The 24284-nt window shown below is 41.5% G+C and overlaps 2 protein-coding genes across 4 annotated transcripts in view; one reads left to right on the top strand and one right to left on the bottom strand.

Annotated features, from left to right (window-relative positions):
• Positions 1-603: 603 nt before the first annotated feature.
• Positions 604-20815, top strand: faf2 (Fas associated factor family member 2). Its single transcript, XM_061684986.1, has 11 exons — positions 604-693; positions 1440-1508; positions 3185-3319; positions 4286-4362; positions 4445-4583; positions 5962-6047; positions 6236-6327; positions 10438-10615; positions 12858-13029; positions 13121-13264; positions 19791-20815. Exons 1-11 carry the CDS (start codon positions 631-633, stop codon positions 19971-19973), a joined length of 1338 nt encoding a protein of 445 aa, XP_061540970.1. The 5' UTR covers positions 604-630; the 3' UTR covers positions 19974-20815.
• The window catches only part of rnf44 (ring finger protein 44), a 21777-nt gene continuing 18301 nt past the window's right edge, over positions 20809-24284 (bottom strand). For all 3 annotated transcript variants that reach the window (XM_061684988.1, XM_061684987.1, XM_061684989.1), the window contains exon 11: positions 20809-24274. In XM_061684988.1, coding sequence (XP_061540972.1) covers positions 24212-24274 — 63 coding nt within the window. In that variant the 3' untranslated portion in view covers positions 20809-24211. The remainder of the gene's footprint in view (positions 24275-24284) is intronic.

The raw sequence follows: 24284 nt of genomic DNA, 5'->3' as shown, positions 1-24284 counted from the left end.
GAGGTCAAGTGCGTGCACATTGCAATACAAGAATCACTATTTGAAAATGTTGCCTATACAATGTTGGGACTTAGCCTAAATGAGAAATTGTATCTTCTTCCAGCCACATGTAAGACTGCATGCGGTTAAAAAAGGTGAGAAAAGCCGTAGGAAATGGGTGGATGGCAGAGGTGGCAAAAGTACTCACACTCTGTTCATAGAAGTACAAGTGTAAAAAGAGTATCAACTCCTTTAAATGAGTAGACATATAGACTGAAATGTACTTAAGTAAAAATTCGACGAACTCTTTAATATGAGGAACTGTGTGTGTATGTCGCGGTTGACTAGCGGCCAACAAGCTGATGTATTTTTTTACTAATGGTCGTTAGTCGTTGTGAATCTTCCGAATAAACGACTAATTAAATATTAAAGTAAAACTCAGTCAGTGTAGCCCATTTTCAATTCCTTATGTCACAACCTAAAATACAATGACTGCAAAAAAAAAAATCGGTGTATTTTCCTTTTTGTGTTGGATTGGCTTTTGGGAGCATCACGTCTTCCAGGCCGCTAAGTGTCAGCAGCTCGCTCGCCGAGCTCGTCGAATCCCCGCTTTGACGTTGCCGAGTCTTGCTAGGTGATTGGTGAGCTAAGATGGCGGCGCCAGAGGACCCCGAATTATCGCAGGCGCAGACCGAAAAACTCCTCCAATTTCAGGTAAACTGGCTGTAATACACGACCCGACACCAGTTCGTTTCGATGGGGTGGCTTCGGCGGCCGCGAATTGGCACCGTTTAGCCGAAGTGTCAGTGTTTGAAGCTTCTTTTACACAGTCAACTTCGATAGTGGTTAACTTCAGAGCTAACGTTAGAACCAAGGCTAGCATTAGCTTGCATCTCCTCAAGTTAGCAGTCTTAAAAGTGAATTGATTGGAATCTCAGACGATCGGCTGTCTTTTTGGAGCCACCGACGTAAGGTGCCGGTTTCCCTAAACATTATTTTGTATTTGGCTTCAGTAGATTTCGGCGCTGGTGTCATTACTTAGCTGACTCCTTGTTTCAAATAGTTCAGCTGATCGCTCTGTTGTGAAGAACGAGCGCTCACTAAAGTTTAGGACACTGATGTCTTTGAAGTCGTTTTTGGCAAAATTGTTCTAATAATGAAAGTAGCCCATCGCAATCCTTTAATCCACTTTCTGGACTGAACTCTACTGCAGTTTCCTTGATGGGCAGTTAGAGAGCTAACAGCTTGTTCATTGGGGAGCTTCTCTATGTCTTCCTGTTACATGCGACTTAGGTTTTGTTCTGTTAACGTTTATTGTGCAAACGCACTTGTTTTCTCAGGTAACTTTGATTCCTTAGAATTTGACATCACCAGTAGCGTTAACTCTTAATAGCTCATTCGCCCAAACGTGAAATCTGAACCAATCGATTTAATTCATACATGTATTCTGTTTTTGACAGGACCTCACTGGCTTGGAATCAATCGACCAATGTCGACGCACATTAGAGCAGCATAACTGGAACATTGAGGTAACCTGTTAAAGTTTTCATATACTGACCAGCCACACTACCACAATTATGTGTTCCACAAACATTCATCCTTCACCAGGATTATAATGTTCAATGTTGTTGATCAAAATGATTGTGGCTATAGTTTTGCATGGTGTAGAAATGCATTGCACCATCCTGAGAATTGTTTTTAAGATTACCCAAAGGTTACATACCCTTTAGACCAGGGGTCTCCAACTTTACAGATAGATAGATGGATGATACAGTACTCATATTGTGTAAAATAACTAAAATTTACCAATAGTATATCACAAAATCAAATGTCAATTACGTTGATGTCCAATTCCAGCTGCCTCACCGCATCCGCCAAAAACACACGCACGGACACACACACACCGCCAAGCTCAACGTCGGCAATAGTGGACAGAAGATTTAAATATTTACTCTCCTGGATTCCCTGGAATGATAATCCTGTCACAGGGTTCATAACTCTTAAAGGATCCCGCCACCAGTGAAGGTCTTTTTGTGCTTGGCTCAGGATGTGTGTCACTTAAAATGATGCTTCTGTTAATGCGCTGGCCTTCTTCGTCAGGTTGATTAAAAATAAACTCTTTTTGGGGGGGGGGGTAGTTTGCCTTCTCTTCATAGAGTTGTTTCCTGCGGCAAAGTCCCAGGAGAAATTGGTGGGACTATGCTGAAATGCCTTTCGACGTTGCATTTTTTTACTGACTGCCAGACTCGTGTCACTCAGATCAGACACGTACACTCTTAGCACTCACTTTAGTGAAACCAAAGCTTGTTTCCTAGTCTTTGTGTAAATTTTGCCTCCCACTGGCATGACGATGGTGGCACATCGACGTCATAGTTCTGAGGTCCCGGGTTCAAATTCGGCCTCGCCTGTGTGGAGTTTGCATGGTCTCCCCGTGCCTGTGTGGGTTTTCTCTGGGTACTCCGGTTTCCTCCCACATCTCAAAAACATGCATGGTAGGGTAATTGAAAACTCTAAATTGCCTGTTGGTGCGAATGTGAGTGCGAATGGTTGTCTGTGTATGTGCCCTGAGATGGGCTGGGGACCAGTTCAGGGTGTACCCCGCCTTTCGCCCATAATCAACTGGGAGACCCTCCAGCACACCCGCGACCCAAGTGAGGATAAGCGGTACGGAAAATGGATGGTGTGACTATATCCTTCTGCTGCCATTGGTGTTGTTCTAGCTGGCTAACATCCTGCTACCTGGTCAACAGAGTCAAAAAGTACTTTGGCCTGCTCCCTCCTACCAACCCGCTCCATTGGCAGACAGCAAGCACTACAGCACAAATGTTTGATTGACAGCCTGCTGACAAATATTGTAAAATCTCGGGAGTGGGTGGGGACACGTGTGATTTTGAATGGATGGGAACTGAGATTGGTTTTACCAAGTGATGAACCAAATGTGTGCTATTGTAATTTTGAATCCTTGGGGAGCTACTGTAAATGGCCTGATAAACTACTGGTAGCTTGCGAGCAACTTGTTGGAGACACCTGCTTTCGACCCTTTATTCCAGGGCTAGGCAAACCTCTGTGTGTGTGTGTGTGTGTGTGTGTGTGTGTGTATATATGTGTACCAGTTGAGTGTCGCTTCAACGTAGTCCTACGTGTTGTTGGGAGTTTCTGCTGGTCCGATCGGTTGTCATGATTAATTTTAATGTTTGCCTTTCAGGCTGCAGTACAAGACAGGCTCAATGAGCAGGAAGGAGTGCCCAGTGTGTTCAACCCTCCACCGCCTAGACCATTACAGGTCAACACAGCAGACCACAGAGTATATAGTTATATTGTCTCCAGGCCGCAACCCAGGGTAGGTCTGCTGTATTTCATTGGAAAATTTACATTTCAATTGTATACAAAGAGTTGGGTCTCAGGAGTGCTTGCCCACCCATCAAGTGTGAAATTAAACCACACAGTAAATATTTTGTAAGCTGCCTATTTCCAAAAATGTGCCTGTGAGTGAGCCATTCTAAATTTTGTTAAATTGTGACATCACAATAATTTAACGTAGGTAATAACCTCCCCACGCCAAATTTCTCTACCAATGACTTGGCAGTTCGTTTAGGGGAGAGATCTCAAAAATGTACTAAGTGTGTCTGGTGGCTTCTTCCACAAGTGAAAATACAATCAAATCTTTATGGGCATTTTGCTTAATTTGTCAAACTCTGGGCTATAATAATAATAATAATAATAATAGCAGCTACTTTGGTAATGAAAGCTGTACTTCTCAATGACTCAGCAGTACAGAACAACCCAAAACTGAGTGATTTTCAACCAGTGTTACAACCAGTGTTCTGTAATTCTTTATCCATTGTGCATTTTGACTGTAAAATATCAGGTTTTTTATTAAGTCACCTGGGGAAAAAATAAGTAAATAAAAATTTGCAGGTGGATGAGTGGTTTGCCCATAGGCCTCACCGTTCTGACGTTTGGGGTTCGACTCTCGGCTCATGCCTTCCTCTCTGGAGTTTTTGTGTTCTCCCATGTTTGTGTGGGTTTTCTCTGGTACTTGGGCTTCCTCCCACATTCCAAAACATGCATGTTAGGTTAATTGAAGACTCTAAAGTCAGCTGGGATAGGCTAACCCTAAACCGAGACCCTAAAGAGGATAAGTGAATTTAAATGAATTCATAGTCTACTTTTAAGATGTCTATATAGCCCGACCCAGGAATATTCTACTGATGCATTCTTGTCTGATAAGATTTCCAATTTTTATGTTAAAGTTTTGTATTTTGGTGCTTGTCCATCCATTGATTTAATTGGCTTTGTATTTCAGGGCTTGCTAGGATGGAGTTATTATTTGATAATGCTACCTTTCAGATTTACTTATTACACACTTCTGGACATATTCAGGTAAGATGAATAACAGATTGACAAGCACCAAGTGCTTGTGGAAACATGAGCTTCACAGTTGGGCACAATATTTGTCTTCCAGGTTTGCCCTGCGGTTTGTGAGGCCGGACCCACGTGGTCGTGTTACAGACCCTGTTGGGGATGTTGTTTCCTTTATTCACAGTTTTGAGGAGAAGTATGGTCGCTCACATCCTGTTTTTTACCAGGGAACATACAGCCAGGTGAGTTTAGAGATTTCCTTTATCGTGATAAGGTTTGTAAGAATTAATTGCCACTCATGAATAGGGCTGCAACCAATGATTATTTTAGCAATTGATTCTCTTTTTTCGATGAATTGCATATAAAACTTTTTTTTTTTAACTGCCATCCCATTATTAAAAAACAGGACAATATTTGTAATTGACACTGCAGAAAATGCACAAACATAAAATCATTATGATTCAGTTACTGGTTTGGTCCGTAACGTCATAAAATTGGTAAAAATGCGGATCGGTTTCTAAAGTAAAAGTAGATGATTGCAAATGTCTTATTCTGATCAAACACTAACATAATCAGTCTACTTGGATGGAGGACTACAGAAATAAAAGAATATTTACATTTGAGAGGCAGAAATTTCAAGTTGAACAAAATAGTCGATTAACTTGATAATCGATTAGTTGTTGATTAATCAGTTAACTGTTGCGCTTCTTCTCACGAGGAATAGGCATACTAATTGATAAATTGGTCATTAAGAATTCTGACAATTGTGTGGAACAGATTTTTGATGAATTGGATCTTGGAGCAGTTGAGTCAGGTATTGCCTGGATCAGACTACAAATTTGAAAGCTAGTGCTAGTATTAACGGTTATACGTTAACAAGCTGGCGTTCTGTCGAATCATGCTCTAAAGCTTTGGTAAACATTGGTTTGTGCGCATGAATAAATGTTAACAACGGCGTGCAAGTATGTTAACAACGGCGTGCAAGTATGTTGACCACGACAAACACAGGAAGCGATGCGCCGGTCACAATATGCAATCCTATTGGTCGACATCGCTGTTGGAGAGTTGTCACTACTCGGGAGATGTCCCAAAAATCAAACATGCTAGACTTTTCTTTTTGGCGTCGTAGGGTCAAATTGTAGGGCAAAATCGTTGGTCGTGGATTATGTCACACTACAAGAAATTTTGTCGTTCCCAACAAAATATGTCTGGCCTGATCAAGGAAATTGGCTGCGATAGCTAATTGGGCCAATATCGGGGTGAAAATCCTGTAGTCTAATCTAGGCATATGGGAAGTTGAACTACGTTCACAAAAACCTCCATTATAGCATTACTTCACGAAGCAGTATGCATCTCAGGAGTTCAGAACAATGAATGCATAAATAGATGGCTAAAAATAGCCATCTATTTACTGTTAGCTTATATAGGTTTACTGTCATATCTGATTTGTTTTATTTGGGGCCAGCATAATTTGAGGCTATGAAAAAAAAAACTTTCTAAGAGGTAAAATCTATACTTTTATATGTACTTGATCATTTTTTCACCAACATCTGTCTCAGAATCAAGTTGTTTAGTGTCCCAACTATATTTTACAGTAAGTTCTCTCACACATGTTGACAGGCATTAAATGATGCCAAACGGGAGCTCCGCTACCTTTTAGTGTACCTTCATGGAGACGATCATCAAGACACTGATGAGTTTTGCCGGTATGTTTTTTTATTTTTATCCCACTTTGTTAGACTCCCTTTTAAAGAACATGATGTTGACCCTTGTGTTAGTCATGTGCTTGTTAGCTTTCTGCTGTTTCCAGATGTCCTATAAGAATATGAACTGTTTTTAAATTTTTTTTAAAGAAGAGGTTAATTTTGTGCTGCACATTTATTATTCTCTGTAGGTCCACATTATGTACAGAAGAGGTGGTAACCTTTGTCAACACCCGAATGCTGTTCTGGGCATGCTCAACAAGCAAGCCTGAGGGCTACCGAGGTAAGCAGACTGGTTCCTATTTGACTCAGCATTCAGGGCAATAATATTGGTGTATTTTTTTCAGTTGGGCACAATGTCAAGCTTACATGTGTGCAAAAGTCTTGTTGTTTTTGCTGTTTTCCTTATATTTTTGACTCTCATTGAACAAAGCAAAATGTGTCTCAGTATGATGCAGTTACAGTTCTCCACCACTAAATACAACAAATACTACAAATAAATAATTGAATATAGTTAAATGTCTTTCTGTGTCAATCAGAATGTAACATGATTAACTTTGTAAAGACAGAATATTCAATAATCTTGTATTGGACATTGTTGTGCAAGTGGTCTTAAAGGGGACATATTTTGCCAAACCAACTTTCTCTAGTATTTGGGATGTAATATTGTCTTGATGGTGTCTCAGTAAACGTGAAATATGAATTAAAATTGTCTACACATTGCTGATTTCCAGACGTTTTCTGCCGAGAGGCCTAAAATCAGGTCATTTGAATTTCTCGAGCTTATCTATGTCACTAGCGAAGATCTCCACCTTCCCTTTCCGCTCCTGAGCCAGCGCTGTCAACATAACAAACGTGTGGTCACACAAGTGGGTCTTCTACACGGAGGCAACCAATCAGAGGAAAGGGGATACAAAACTGTGTCAGACGGAACTAGCTGTCAGAGGGGCCTTTTCTGGACACTGAGTCATGATGCATTTTCATTTTAAAAAACCAAGGTGTTTTTTTTAAATGAAAATCATCACATGAGTGCTTTTAATTGATGATGTCACTTTCATTTAAAAAAAAAAACAAGGTGTTTTTTTAAATGAAAGTGACACGTTTAAAAGAAGTCCCTATTAGAGAGTCACTCTATGGACGTCTAAATAGCCAAAATATGGGATCTTTAATGTTTGGTGGTCAGTAGGGTCGTGTGATATTGGAGGGGAAAAACATTGCAAGTGAAAAATGACAATCGTTGATCTTAAACTGTTGGACTATTTGCTCACGTAGTTCACAAAATGGTGAACCTCGTCCCATCCTTGCTTGTGAACAACAGCCTTTTGGGGATGCACCTTTTATACCCAATCATGACACTTACCTGTTTCCAATTAACCTTTTCACCTGTGGAATGTTCCAAACAGTTGTGAGTTCATTCCTCAACCCTTTTAGTCTTTTGTTCCCCCTGTCCCAGCTTTCTGGAAACACGCTGCAAGCATCAAACTCAAAACGAGAAAATATTTGCCAAAATGTTTTTTAAAAAAAACCTGATCAACATTCATCACTTTGAACATTAACTAGCTTGTCCTTGTAGTGTATCCAATTGAATATAGGTTGAAAAGAACTTGCAAATCATTGTATTCTGTTTATAAGTTTTATACAATGTCCCAACTTCATTGGAATTGGTGTTTATACACTGTAACATACAACCCCAATTCCAATGAAGTTGTTAAACATAAATAAAAACAGCATACAATGATTTGCAAATCATGTTAAACCTATATTTAATTGAATACACTACAGAGACATGATATTTAATGTTCAAATTGATAAACTGTATTGTTTTTAGCAAATAATCATTAACTTAGTTTCATGGCTGCAACACGTTCCAAAAAAGCTGAGACAGGGTCATGTTTACCACTGTTTTACATCACCTTTTCTTTTAACAACATTCAATAAACGTTTGGGAACTGAGGGTGCTAATTGTTGAAGCTTCGTAGGTGGAATTCTTTCCCATTCTTGCTTGATGTACAGCTTCAGCTGTTCAACAGTCCGCGGTCTCCGTTGTCGTATTTTATGCTTTATAATACGCCACACATTTTCAATGGGAGACAGCTCTGGACTGCAGACAGGCCAGTCTCGTACCCGCACTCTTTTACAACGAAGCCACGCCGTTGCAACGTGCAGAAGGTGGTGTGGCATTGTCTTGCTGAAATAAGCAGGGGCGTCCATGAAAAATACGTTGCTTGGATGGCAGGATATGTTTCTCCAAAACCTGTATCTGCCTTTCAGCATTAATGGTGCCTTCACAGATGTGTAAGTTACCCATGCCATTGGCACTAACACTGCACCATACCGTCACAGATGCTGGCTTTTGAACTTTGCGTCCATAACAGTCCGGATGGTTCTTTTCCTCTTTGGCCCAGAGGACACGATGTCCACAATTTCCAAAAACAATTTGAAATGTAGACGCGTCGGACCGCAGAACACTTTTCCACTTTGCATCAGGCCATCTTAGATGAACTCGGGCCCAGAGAAGCCGGCGGGGTTTCTGGGTGTTGTTGATAAATGGCTTTTGCTTTGCATAGTAGAGTTTCAATTTGCACTTACGGATGTAGTGCCGAACTGTATTTACTGAGATTGGTTTTCTGAAGTGTTCATGAGCCCATGTGGTGATATCCACATATCCTTTACACATTGATGTCGGTTTTTGATGCAGTGCCGCTTGAGGGATCGAAGGTCACGGGCATTCAGTGTTGGTTTTCAGCCTTGCCGCTTACACGTAGTGATTTCTCCAGATTCTTTGAACCTTTTGATGATATTATGGACTGTAGATGATGAAATCCCTCAATTCCTTGCAATTGTACTTTGAGGAACATTGTACTTAAACTGTTTATTTTCTCACACACTTGTTCACAAAGATGTAAGCCTCGCCCCATTTTTGCTTGTGAATGACTGAGCAATTCAGGGAAGCTCCTTTTATACCCAATCATGGCACCCACCTGTTCCCAATTAGCCTGTTCACCTGTGGGATGTTCCAAACTGGTGTTTGATGATCATTCCTCAACTTTCTCAGTCTTTTTTGCCTCCTGTCTCAGCTTTTTTGGAACTTGTTACAGCCATAAAATTCAAAGTTAATGATTATTTGCTAAAAACAATAAAGTTAATTAGTTTGGACATTAAATATCTTGTCTTTGTAGTGTGTTCAATTAAATATAGGTTGAACATGATTTGCAAACCATTGTCTTCTGTTTTTATTTATGTTTAACACAACATCCCATCTTCATTGGAAATGGGGTTGTATGTGCTAATCTTATTAGCATGTCCAACCACGTCCCTCTGCTGGTCATTTATTAATATTACAGTTGATTCACTGCATAAAGGCCTTTTCACGCTGCACTTGGGAAGGCGTCTGACGCCCTCGACTTTCCCATTCATTGTGTGTGTGCCGAGGGGGTGTCAGCGTGTTTTGACGCGACGCCGAGTGTCGCGTCAATGCAGAGGATGTCTGACGGTCAGTGTTGTGTCATCGGATAAAAAAAATGTTCTGTTCTGGAGCATTAACGCGGTGACGTCAAAAAGCTCCTCCAATGGGAGAGAAGCTCGCAGAGTGATTTCTGAGTGCTATTTTGGCGGACTTGTACTGTAAACGGCAAGGGGGAAATGGAGGAAGCTCGAATACATGTGGTTTTTCTTTGTTCCAAAATCTCTGATTCGCCTGAAATTGTAAAATTGTAGTTCACAAACAAGCCTAAATTCTCTGAGTTTCCGACGAGCTATTACAATGGGATAAACCCATATCCTTTTTTTTTTCTGCAGCTCGTCTCCTCTTCCTCTTTGTCCTCGTTGTGCTCCTCCTCGTCCTTAAAATGAGCAATGCCAGGGCTTTATGAAAAATACAGCAACATCTTGCCGGGGTGGGGTCTACTTCTGTTTCCTCCCTGGTTGGCTCCTACGTCAGCACTTCCAAATATGGGATGGCCACACCCACGTCGCCATCGGCATTGCACTTTGATTCGGGGACCTTTCACACTGAGAGAGTGCAGTGTGGAAGGCCTGAACAATACAGCACACCAACATCGCAGGGCCCTGCGTTTTGGCTGTTGCGCATGGACATCGTGATGATGATGCTAAAACAATGTATCGTGCAGCCCTAGTGGTCAGTAGTAAATACAGTACACTACTCAAATAAGGGGCTTTTTATTGAAATAGCAGGATGAATTTAAAATGAATTATTATCTTAACAGATGACCTTAATTGGACCCTCACTAAACTCTGTAAAAGACATCTCCAACTTTTCAATATTTCAGTACTTTTTGCAGAACTTTCTGTTTTCAAAAGAGGAGCTGAATGGCAAAAGTCACAACAGATATTAGCAGCAATGATGATAAATGCTCTTGTCCATCCTATTTAGTGTCCCAAGCGTTGCGAGAGAACACTTATCCATTCCTGGCCATGATCATGCTGAAGGACCGCAAGATGACAGTAGTCGGCCGCCTGGAGGGTCTCATCCAGCCCGAGGACTTTGTCAATCAGCTCACCTTCATCATGGAGGCCAACCAAACATATCTGATGTCTGAGCGCCTTGAACGGTACTGAGAATAGTTCAATTCTAATGCTGTGTACAGAACGGATGCATATTTAACTATTCACACGACGTGATTACATATAAAGTCAAAGGCGTGAATGGCCGGACGGCGTATATGACGTGTTTGACACAATGGGAGTGGTGCATGCAAGAAACAAAATTGCTTCTTCGCCCATTCGCTCGGGTTAGGAAATTTGAACTTCAAGCCACAAATCGCGGTGCGACAGTCAATCAGCTTGGAGAATGGTGAGTCACAGTCCAGCTGGTGGCCTCTCACAGTGTACCGTCGCCAGCCGCGAAAGTCGTGTAGCGGTGGGGCTGGAAAGGCATGTAGAACTAGGAAGAGGAAAAAAATAAATCAACGGAACCAGCCGGTAGGCACGTTATACTTGTAGCCACTCACAGGGCACCGTCATCAGACGTGAGATCGCCGATGACGCGCTGAAGAGGACCGAGGTGGGAGGAGCACATCAATGTAGCGCAAATGTTGCGTGAAGCCAAATGTGCGTTCAGTGTTTATAAATAACTCTCACAATCAAACTCATGCGAGTAACTGTCGTCGGTCTGAACATAGCATAGGACACGCTGCTGTGCAGGAAAGCCCAACATTCAAAAGCATGTGCTGTCTTGAATCGGACCGAACACAGAATAATATGACAAGACAATATGACATCCTTTGCCAGCCAGATTGTCGTCAGTATATATTCAAATTTACTTTGAACACCTGTTTATCATGTGGTTTAGGTTCCAGATGCACCCACAATAGGTGAAAATCTGCGTTGTAGAGAAACCATATAGGGCTCGAGACTGCGATGCATATCCAACCTTTTTCCCAGCTTGTGCCATTAAAAATTTCATCATATCCCATTTGCACGAGTGCATGTTTTAATGGTTGAAAGTCGCCCCCCCCCCCCCCCCCCCCCCACCACACTGCAATCTCCTCCTCCTGCATGAGAGAGAGAAATAATAAAATAAAAATAAATTAAACTGCAATAATTGCAGTAGTAATGATTTATCAGTTTTGTTTGGTACTATAATTTTAAATAGATATTGTTTTGGGTTTTTTTTTGCTAGTAAATTGCAAAATAGTGTGTGATTATTTTATAGTGAGGTGGTACACTTATGCAAATATTTTAAAATGGGTATGGTTGTGGTAATGCTTAAAATTACATGCTTTTCCCAGGGGACGAGGGTTAGTAGCCCACGGTATAAAAATATTCCCCTCTGACTCCAACAAATGATCAAATAAAAGTAAAGCCTTTGTTTTTTTTATTTTATTGTTTACATTTAATTGACCTGTTTTGTCTGCTGCTTTTTGCGGACAAACCTTGTTTACAGCCACATATTTTGCAAATATTAGCTCGAAAGGGTGCTACTAAATACTGAGCAAAGGGTCTGAAGACTTACGGCTCTGTGATACTTCAGTTTTCAGTCTTTTTTTAAATAAATCTGCAAAAATTTCAACAATTCCTTTTTTTTTTTTTCTGTCAATATAGGGTGCTGTGTGTACATTATTGAGGGGGGAAAATTAACTTAAATTATTTTAGCAAATGGCCGCAATACAAAAAAAAGAGTGAAAATTTTAAGGGGTTCTGAACACTTTCCGTACCCACTGTATATTCTTTCTCCTATGTGCGGAGATGCCAGGTGTTCCGGTTTGGCCAGGTAGTTGCCATGTGTTCACCGTATGATAGGGAAGTTGAAAATGTTCCGCAGACGACGAAATGACATGAGTTTTATGCTATGTTTAAGAGGCTATCACGTGCTTGGCCTGTAGGTACCGCAGCAAGGGACTAACAAAAGGTTTGGACTCCAACCAATCTTGTTAACGTTTATGGATGATGTCATTGCATTTTCCGCCGTGTTTATAAAAAAACAAAACAAAACAAAAACCTTGAAACCCGCAGGTGGATTAGCTAGTGTGACTAACACACCGCTCCTGAATAAGTCACTAATCATTGCCTCCATGGCGGTGAATATGATACAATTGTGACAAGTATCGTTATCACGAAATGAGGAGAAGACGGCTAAGCCGTGCTAAACTGGTGCTAAGCTATCGTTAAATGTAGTCATGAAACATCCCTATACCTAGTACTACAACGAAAGGCGTGCAACTCTTAAACTGGCCTGGATACTAGGGGGGGGGGGGGCTGAAATAAATGCTTAAAACTCAGGATTTGCCGGGGGCGAGAAAGATTAACCACAAAATAGCAGTGATTTACTCTAAATGAATATTGTGTTTTCAGGGAGGAGAGAAGTCAGACCCAAGTGCTAAGACAGCAACAGGATGAGGCGTACCAGGCCTCTCTCCGTGCCGACCAGGAGAAGGACCGAAAGAAGCGAGAGGAGGAGGAGCAACGGAGGCTAGAGGAAGAGAAGGTCCTGCAGTGCGCTCTAGCCGAGGAGAGGAGACGACGAGTGAGTCTTGCCGCACGTCACGACTCATTAGCCCATCTGCTATATGAAGAAGTCTGGTCATATTGCACTCGTTTTAATTTTGTGACGCCAGACACTGGAAGAAGAAAAGGAGAGGAAGTCAGAATGTCTCCCGCCAGAGCCGCTTGCAGATGATCCAGAAAGTGTCAAAATAGTGTTCAAGCTGCCCAATGACACGCGTGTGGAAAGACGATTCCTCTTTGGGCAGTCTCTTACAGTGAGTCCACACTCCGGGACGTGTCTTTTGTGTACGCCAAAGCTGACTAACGTATTTTCACGACCATAAGGCGCACTTAAAAATTTTCTCCAAAATGGACAGGGCGCCTTATAATGCGGCACGGCACGCCTTATGTGTGCACCGAGTTCCAAAATCACTAAATGTTGTGTGACTTTGATGAGCGCTCCGCTTGACTGACTGGGAGCATTTCCTGCCAACACGCTGCTTATATAGAGGAAAGGCGGACGTGACTGAGGACAACATGCGGACGTTAAAGGGGGAAGGGTGCGCGTGAAAGAGGACGCTAAAGGCACGCCCCCAGTCGAGATATAGCGCCGGTATGTGCATTGTGCAAAACATCGGTTTGGCTAAGGACCCCTGAAAATGGCACCTACAAAGAGACTCTTACGAAGCACAGTTTAAACTGCAAGTTATCAGTTACGCGGAGGAACATTGGAATCGAGCAGCCGCGAGAGAATTCAAGATCAACGAATCCGTGGTTCTTAAGTGGAGGAATCAGGAAAACGAGCGTCGCAAAGTCAAGAAGACGAAGCTGAGTTTCCGCGGAAACAGCCGGAGAAGCGTCTCTACAGTCACCATTCGACTGAGGGCAATAACGCTTGCAGAAGAAATGAAAATTGAACATTTTCAAGGAGGTCCATCTTGGTGCTTTCGTTTTATGAAATGGCGCTATCTATCTATCTATCACCGGGCGAGTTATGCCACCATATGTGAATGCATTGTGGATGCCTGGACTATGGTATCTGCTTTCTGTTGTCCGAGCTTTCGCGAAAGCCGGCATCATTGCTGAACAGTCCCCGGCAACGAGACTGACTCCGACAATGACGAGAGGGAACCCAGCATGTTTGATGGAGAACTTGCCCAGCTGTTCATTTCGGGTACAGAAAGTGAGGACTTTGATGGATTTGTGGATGCGGATTGATCCAAAAATCATGTGAGTACATTGTTAAATACTTCAATAAAGTACAACTGAACTCACTGTTTACATTAAATAGTTCAATAAAGTACAACCGAACTAAATTTTGCTCCCGCTGCCTTTTTAAAAACATACGCTAGCATGCATGCTAGCGGATGTTTTAGTTTGCAGGCATGCTACCGTATGTTTTAAGCTAGCGTATGTTTTACCATGCCTGTGCCCAATAATACGGTGCACCTTGTGTGTGTGTTAAATATAGAAATAGACCCCGTGACTGAGACTGCGTCTTTTAATACAGTGCGCCTTATGGTCGTGAAAATACGGTACCCTGCTTAAAATTCTTTTTTTTTTTTTTTTTTTCTTTTTCGTTTTTTACTTCGTGTTGATCAGTTTAGTAACAGTAATCCACTCGGCATCTATGTAAAAACCTTGTATTCCATAGAATCTGCTTTTTGTCAAATGGAAAAAAAACTAAACAGGACACAGTAAAGTGTGCCTCTCCACAGCTGGTAAAAGGTCCATTCCAAAGGGAGTTCACAGTTCTCAAAGCCAATGTGTGATGCTGCTGTCTTGGTACACAGCCTTATAACATTATTTTTACTTATTACTTATTACTTTAAATCCAAAATATACATATACATATTGAACTAATATAAAAGGGCAAATGAGTAAATTAGAGTGTGTCAGACGTACATTTATTTTTAAATGTCAGTAACATTTTTCTCCTATCAGGACCTTGAGTAACATAGGAAATATCCATCCATCCATTTTCCGAGCCGCTTCTCCTCACTAGGCTCGCGGGCTTGCTGGAGCCTATCCCAGCTATCATCGGGCAGGAGGCGGGGTACACCCTGAACTGGTTGCCAGCCAATCGCAGGGCACATACAAACAAACAACCATTCGCACACACATTCACACCTACGGACAATTTAGAGTTTTCAATGAATGTGCATGTTTTTGGGATGTGGGAGGAAACCGGAGTGCCTGGAGAAAACCCACGCAGGCACGGGGAGAACATGGAAACGCCACACAGTAGGGGTCGGGGATTGAACCCCGGTCCTCAGAACTGTGAGACTGATGCTCTAACCAGTCATCCACTGTTCCGCCACATAAGAAACAAGTAAACAAAAAAAGCTCCCATCCTTAACAATATTTACATTCATTTCAAAGTGTGATGAATATTGCCAACCTTCCACCAAACAGCTAAATGTTAAAGACCCTTTAAAATAGAGAATTATGTAGTTCTGAATTGTCGAAATACAGGGAAACCTTGGCTTCTGAATTTAATTAGTTTTGTGACCTCGTTTGTAATCTGAAGTATTCGGAAATTGAGGTAACGGTTCACATTAAAATGAATGCAAATGCAATCATCCGTTCCAGCCCCAATATTAAGTTTTACTTAACTTTTTTTGTCAGATTGTGGTTGAAAATATAGTACACTAAAGAAGTCAATTAAAACACACTTATAATAAAAAACACACTAAATAAACATAACTGTTTATTGCTCATTAACTTTAACTAAAGAGGAGCGCTGCACTGAATAATGGGGAAATTCTGATTCAGGTGTTTTCTTTTGTCTGCCTTTTTTGATTCAATGGTTGTTTTTTGCGCTACAAAGCAATCCAGGAAAATTTTTCTTTTTCTATTCAGAAAAAAATTATCATTTTTTGATTGCCTCACTCATCACCAGTGAGTGCTTTCTAATTTTTTTGTTAATCTAATAAAGAGCCAAAAAACAAAGATGCAGTACCTTACTTGCTTTGCGTGGTGTACAGAGCCAATGATGATTACACAATGTGAGAAAAAGCATAGATCTTTCCATTCATCTGACAAGTGCTTCCGAACAGTACCTTTAGCAGTTTCCCTTGTCTTAGGAGCCATTCTGACTGTTTAGCCCTCATCCTTTAGCAAAAGTTCCGGGCACCTACATCGCACCTACTTCCATGTTCATTCACAAACAACGAGGCTGCGGCTCGATCTGTGATTGGGTGAATGTGCGCGTGCTGAAATTCTGCTTAGCGGCAACATGCATGGACAGCTATTTTGACGTACTAACGCAGACATTTACCGTTCAATGTCTTAATTAAAGAGCCGGTACGATTCAATAAATAAGATCCATACTGTCGATAGTATTTTTTTGATGAAAGGAAATAGATTTTCGGAATTATTTTATCATGTCAACCACAAATCGAACATGATCGCTATTAGATTTGTAATTGGATGGTCAAGGATGCGGAGGCGGAACTTCCTAGATGCGTAACAACTTTCTGCCTTACACCATTGAGCCGACAACTAGTTTTCAGCTTGCCAATGCATTATGCACAGCGTCTTATGGTCTAAATCTAAAGATGCAGTGGGGCAAAAAAGTATTTAGTCAGCCACCAATTGTGCAAATTTTCCCGCGTAAAAAGATGAGGCCTGTAACTTTCATCAAAGGTTTACCTCCCCTATGAGAGACAAAATGAGAAAACAAAGTCGAGAAAATCACATTGTCTGATTTTTAAAAAAATAATTTATTAGCAAATAATGGTGGAAAATATTTGATCACCTCCAAACAAGCAAGATTTCTGGCTCTCAGTCTTATAACTTCTTCTTTAAGAGGTTCCGCTGTCCTCCACTCGTTACCTGTATTAATGGCACATGTTTGAACTCGTTAGCAGTATAAAAGACACCTGTCCACCACCTCAAACAGTCACACTCCGAACTCCACTATGGCCAAGACCAAAGAGCTGTCAAAGGACACCAGAAACAAAATTGTAGAACTGTACCAGGCTGGGAAGACTGAATCTGCAATAGGTAAGCAGCTTGGTGTGAAGAAATCAACTGTGGGATCAATTATTAGAAAATGGAAGACATACAAGACCACTGATAAGCTCCCTTAATCTGGGGCTCCACGCAAGATCTCACCCCGTGGGGTCATAATGATCATAACAACAGTGAGCAAAAATCCCAGAACCTAGTGAATGACCTGCAGAGAGCTGGGACCAAATTAACAAAGGCTACCATCAGTGACACACTACGCCGCCAAGGACTCAAATCTGCAGTGACTGCAGTGCTAGACGTGTCCACCCGCTTAAGACAGTACATGTCCAGGCCCGTCTGAAGTTTGCTAGAGAGCATTTGGATGATCCAGAAGAGGATTGGGAGAATGGCATGTGGTCAGATGAAACCAAAATAGAACTTTTTGGTAAAAACTCAACTTGTCGTCTTTGGAGGAGAAAGAATGCTGAGTTGCAGCCAAAGAACACCATACCTACTGTGAAGCATGGGGGTGGAAACATCATGCTTTGGGGCTGTTTTTCTGCAAAGGACAAATGAGCAGTGTAAAGGAAAGAATGAATGGGGCCATGTATCGTGAGATTTTGAGTGAAAACCTCCTTCCATCAGCAAGGGCATTGAAGCTGAAATGTGGCTGGGTCTTTCAGCGTGACAATGATCACAAACATGTCTTTAGCGTCCTCTGTCACGCGCACCCTTCTCCCTTTACGTCCGCATGCTGTCCTCAGTCACGTCCGCCTTCCTCTATATAAGCAGCGTGTCGGCAGGAAATGCTCCCAATCAGTCAAGCGGAGCGCTCATTAAAGTCACACAACAACATTTACAGATTTTGAACTCGGTGCAAACATAAGGCGTGCCGCATTGTAAGAAAATTTTGGAGAAAATTTAGGACTTTTAAGTGCGCCTTATGGTCGTGACAATTCAGTAAATACATTTTTGCCTGACTGTAAATTCATCAGTTAATCCTGTTTTTGCATGTTTTTGTACTTGAAAAGTCCTCTGTGGAAAAATTCAACAAATACTTAAGGACAAAATGTAAAAGTCAAATGTTCTGCCTGTAATTCAAATCTTTGTTGTTGTAAGCGTTAAGGGACCAAAAAATAAGTTATTTTATTCATTAGACATTTTTTTTCGAGGCCATATCCACCCATATTACCGTAATGAAGACAATTGTTTTGTACGCTTTTTTTTCATGGCCTAAAACACCCAGTACAGTACAAAGTTATTGTAAATAAATATTTTTAAAAAGCTTGAAAATGTTTGAAAGTTTCACATTTTATCCAAATTTATGGTGACATTGTTGACATACAGTACTCATCATAGGCGAGTCGCTTTCATGAGCCGTGAGGAATTAGTGTGCTTACTATTTTCAAATACGTTGCCGAAAGCTTGACAATTTTTTTACTGTATCAAAAGTAGCATCTTCCACACTCCAGAGACTTTTGTATTCCTCAGTTAACCCTGCCTCCATGCTGCTGTCTAGCTGCCAGCGCTGCGCTCTACGGCACAATACATGGAACCATTGTCACATGGCCGTCACGTCAATGCCCTACATTCAACATGGTCGCCATGTGGGCACGGGAGGGATGTCTAGTCACAATGTATATCTGTGACCTGGAAATAAAATTTTTTGCCTGCATTACGCCACAGCGCCAGAAAACAGCAGCAGCCAATTTTGGAACTAACAGACTTTGTCAACGGCAATTTTAGTGACAAATGGGAATTATTTTGGACAGATTGTTTAGTCCCAATGGTCCGTTTTACCGAGGTTCCAGTGTATTTTTTAAAATAAACGGCCGATTAATCGGTTATCGAATTTTTTTTCTGTATCGGCATAAAAAAAATCTATCAATTGTGCCTTAATTGTGACGTGCAGTTAGCTAGCTAGCTAGCTATGCCTACATCCCGAAAATGCATCTTTCCTTCGGAGAGTCCACTGCTGCGGCTGCTTTAGAGTGCTGCGTTATCAGTTGTGACCACCTCCATGTAACGCAGAGAAGGTGAGTCAGGTTTGACAGGCAGCCTGTGGACAGGAACTTTGGGCTGACATGGCTGTTTTAGCGCGCCTTGTCGCGGGGTGGAAAAGCCCCGCAGTGACCTGTTGGGATATATTCCAGACACCGGAGGCTTTAAGCGCGGGTATATTTTTCCAGCTCAAACATATAGTTCTCTGTACGCATAGGAGAGGTGCTAGATTAAGTAGCATCCATTTTTTCCAAGTCGGAGCAGTGGTATTTGAATCCATCCATTTTCTACCGCTTATCCGGGTCGGGTCGCGGGGGCTTCCCTATCCTCAGCCACTTCATCCAGCTCTTCCAGGGGGATCCCGAGGCGTTCCCAGGCCAGCCGAAGGACGTAGTCTCTCCAGTGTGTCCTGGGTCGTCCCCGAGGTCTCCTCCCGGTGAAACGTGCCCGGAACACCTCACCAGGGAGGCGTCCGGGAGGCATCCGCATCAGATGACGGTTAACAATTAAAAGGGGTGTGGTTTCAGCGCAGTCCACAGACATGCCCACAGCATTTTGGGAGCGGAGAAAATGGATTGATTTTTCAGGATTTTGAATCCTCATTAATATACTTGGATTTTTTTTTTTTGATAATCATTCAAATTTGGCAGGGTTCTTAACACTTCTCTGCGGTGTGTCAAATCCGGAAGACGTTTACACGGACTTTCATGTGATTATAATTTTTGATTCCCTGAAATGGAGCTACAAATTTTAAGTTTTGATTTCAACTCCTTTGACGGCACTTCAAATGTGTAATTGTAAATGTCTTTACACCAAGGAATTCATTCCCATCTTTCTCTTTCTCAGGTAATCTATGACTTCCTGTTCTCATTGAAAGAAAGTCCAGAGAAGTTTCAGATCGTCACCAACTTCCCTCGCCGAGTGCTGCCCTGCGTTCCGACTGAGGAGCAGCCCAATCCTCCCACGCTGAAAGAGGCCGGACTCAGCCGTTCTGAGGTCCTTTTTGTTCAGGATCTTACGGACGATTGATAAACAACAACAAAAAAGACCTCATGCCGCTTCTGTGTGGGAACACTTCCAATGCCCATCCATACCCAACCACCCTTTGTCCTTTTTTTGTTAAATGGCCACTATGGGATCATTCAGTATAAATCTGGACTAATGTTAAGTTCCCCTTAAAGCCATTGTTCACCTGTTTACAGGGTTCCCAATAGCCTGGAAAGTCTTGAATTTTATTAAATAAATTTTTCTTGAAGTTCTTTCTTGAACCCTTTTTTTATCCAGAGGTCTCATCTCGTGTGTATCAGCAGCCTGTTCATCTTGTCTCTACCCTCGACAAGTAGTCATTGCAGAGGCTGGTGATTCCTCCACTTAAAAAGTACTTACTCCCAACAACTAGCTGAGCCTTTTGCGAAACCGAACACATGACCGCAATGACCTTAGAGTATCTATTGATCCATGTATATACAAGGATCTTTGCCATGGCTTTTTAATGTAATTTTCAAACTTGTTTGGCAGATCAGGCACTTGTTTGAAATGCCTTTTACGTTTCCATTTTTTCCCTCTATGACTCATTAAGAGAGAACCAAATTTAGACTTAAAGGAAATATGGGAACCCTGTTTTAAACAAGTGACATGTACATACGTGTTCATAAACATGGAATCCCCCTCCCCGACTCATCTGCGTCATATAATGACCAGATGCATGTTGACTATGCAGACTGAAGTTCACCACGTTTAACAAGAGGCCACACCTTTTTTCCAAGTGGTACGCTGTTAGTCTGCAGTCACTCACTGTTTTGCTTGTAACATCCAAATAAGCTCTTGTAAAGATGTAATTTCCCCAACTATAAATTAAAGAAAAAAATAAATTTGGGTTTATTGTTTTAAATGACAAGCCTCATATTGGTATACATAATACATTTATTAGTGAACAACCCTCACCAATCAGCCACAACAGTTGAAAAAAATATGATTGCACTACTTGGTAAAGCATAACTAGCAACTTTCATTTAAAAAAAGTACAAATCTTAAAAAGTTCAAACAGTATACAGATGCAGATAATACACAAACTAGTTAATGTTAAATGCTACAAACAATGATTCAATGGAATGAAAAATTAAAACGAACCGTTTCCTCTATGTAACGTGTAAATATATATATTAGTTTCCTTCCTCCCACCCCCTGCAATACAAACATGGAACAATGAGGTAACTGTAAATGTGCAAGTACCAAAGCAAAATATATCTGCCTAACACAAGACGTGCCCCTGGCTCTGTAGGTGGGTGGGCTGAGGACCCCTTTAACAAGCAGGGAGGGTAAGAACAGTAAACCACGATCCCAGCACAGCAAAAAAGAATCATCATTGGTAAACCATAAATGGCATCTACAAAGCAATCACAAATCCAAACAATTTTTAGCTGCTTATTGGAACACTTTTTTGTTGCACCAGACAAGGTGTTAGATTATTGAAGTCAAGTAAAAGACTACACGACTCTATTCTGTGTTGTCTTAATCATGAACCACTTGAGTGGGAGTGTTTTTTTTATTTTTTTAAATAAGTGGGGTAGCTGTATAATGTCAATTCAATAGATACTGTACTCCCAAAAATAAGCGCTAATAACATGAAGTATATGTGAACATTACATTTTAAGATATTGATACACTGAGGGCAAGTGCCTGAGAGGCCAGTACAGTACTACACTTGAGTATGTATGACAACACTTTTTTTAAACCCTTAAACTATAATTATTTCCACTGGGGTATTAGTATAACATGCTTTACGAATACATGAGATCCATGACAAACTATTGCATTCACGCAAGTGAGTTTTCATAGCTAAAAGCAGAACATCTAGCACCTTGTCACTATGGCTTCTTGATAAAACTACAGTAGTCTCAGAGCAGGTTGTTTTCGGTCATTAGGGCAACAACAGTAACACAACACATGTAAGAATTGATGGACCAAGACCATTTTTCCCCAGCAAAATGAAGTTAGCGCAATAAAATCTTGTAGTCGTTCAGTTCTATTAGAAATATGTGCAGTACAATGCATGGCAGTTATCAGCTGAGCATTAAGATCCAAACCTCCAGAAGCCAACTAGAACTGGATGACAAGCATGCATATTGTGCACCGTTATATACTGCAGGTCCCCCCTGCCCATCCTCCACACGCTTGCGCTTGTTTTTTTTTGTTTTTTTTTAAACATGCAAACACCTTCTGGAGTGATTAGGTAGGAGTGTGCGCACATTGAGAAGTTGGACCACAGCAAATAGTCAAACTGGTTTGTAAATGACTTGTGTACGTTGCCTCTTTTTAGTTATTTTTTTTCTTTTTTAAAACATGCCTTGTCTTTAAACGGTGTACTATTTCAGACATAAGAGGATATTACAATTGCTTACATTAAATCCTTTGTGGGCAGAAGAAAATGACATAAATTCAGTTATATCCTTTCCATAGCATCCTTTCCATTTGACAGACTCTTCTTGTCCTGTATCCTCATTAACAGAGTGGCCCTGAGTATTCCCCCTCCCCCCCCAAACATACAATATAGCCTGCGAATAGATATGTATGTACACGTAGATTAATTCTCAAAGCTGTGGGTAGAACTCATTAAATGGCTTTTTTTTTCTTTTCTTTTGATGGCACACACGTCAACGACTCACATTCACTTAAGACACTGAAGTAAAGAAAAAGGCAAGATCCCTTTACATGTAAAAGCAACGCTGTTAGTGCTTACTATTTTTTTTTTTCATTAAGTGTCAACACAAGCAGGAAAAAAAGAAGTCCAACAGTGTTCGTACACTACTGAACATTCCGTCGTTTGAACCCTGTGCAGGTCACATTGCGGTGCAAGACGGACGGCGTGCTGAGCAGTGTGACCAGTGACTTCTACGACATTCGTCTGTCTTCAAATCTAAAAGCATTCACGCGCAAGTTATTAATACACTTTTTTTTTTCTTTTCTTGAAACACCACCATTAAGCTGATGACCACGTTACCAGAATATAAACACAAACATTGTTAGTGATCCAATCGCTTTCCTTCAATTCAGTTTCTCTAAAAGGTTACAACGCAATACATAAACCTTTAAGAAACGGTGAAAATGACACAGTATTTGTCAGGATTAGTGATAGGTTTGTGCTTGTCAAGGTCATAAGAAGGCAGGTCTAAAATCTGGAAAAGTAGGCTATATTTATGTACTGGATTTGGCTCACAAACAAACAGACAGACATTGACAGCCACATCTTCCTTAAACGGGAAGATAAAAGTCCATTCAAAGTAGCCCCTGTGCACATATTGCTTTCAGCACAGGACGCCAGTGCGCCTTTCGGACAATGGTGACTCGCATCTGTTTTAATGCTCGTCTTCCCACATAAGCAAGCCGTTCATTTAGTAAGCTTTTTTTTTTTTCTTAAGTTGGATCATTTTGGTGGTAATGCTTGTTATAAATATTGCTAGTCGGAATCAACAGTTCATGCAAATCCAAGCATGCCGCCCTGTATCCAGTGATTACACAATACATTGGCTCTGTGAACGGGAAACACGCACATGTGCGCGGCAGACACAGACACACACACACACACACACACACAGAGGATAGGTGTAGCACTTGTGCAGTTATGCTAGATGACCTTGAAATGAACTAGTCCATGAATCCAAGAAATCTTTTTGGAAACATGTGCTTTCCAGAGAGGATCGTGCGGCAGATACACATCACTTGCAGTCTCAAAGCTCAGGTTGAATTAAAGTGGACCTAAACTGTCAAAATGATCAATAGCGTATTGCAGAACATATATATGAAGAAGTCTGTTTAGCCAACACTAACATGCATCTATGGTGCTTCTCAACACATCCTATTATTAGTCTTTGTTAATTGTGTCCAGCCTTCCATTATCCAGGTTCCGGACTCCTTCCCTCATGGACACCACCATCACAAAACCCACTTATCTCAACAAATACAACCCTGTAAAGAAAAGCAGCAAATAATGCGCACGGATAGGGAAACTCTTTGGAATCTGCAACAAGGAACGGGGAAGGCCAGAGAAAGAACCAGCTGGTGATCCCGCCTTCTGGCTGCAGCGGGGATTTTGTTTTGTTCACAAGACTCGGACAAATGAAGCACAGCAGAGGTACAATAGGCTCCGGGAACCATCCCAGACTGCTTATTATTTAGGAAGTGGGTTGTTAGCTGTAGTTAGTTAGTGGTAGGTGTCCACAGCTTTAGGACTAACTCTGGCGTGTGCGCAGCATTTTCCACTTCAGCTCTCACTCCGCCTCCCGGTGCACGTCCGATGCGTCGGCTCGGCAGATGGGACAAGTCCGATTGGTCTGGAAGTCA

This window comes from Phycodurus eques, chromosome 9 (assembly GCF_024500275.1).
Source record: "Phycodurus eques isolate BA_2022a chromosome 9, UOR_Pequ_1.1, whole genome shotgun sequence".
NCBI classification, from domain to species: Eukaryota; Metazoa; Chordata; class Actinopteri; order Syngnathiformes; family Syngnathidae; genus Phycodurus; species Phycodurus eques.
Note: the sequence above shows the minus strand (reverse complement) of the source record. Positions and strands in the feature narration are given on the sequence as shown.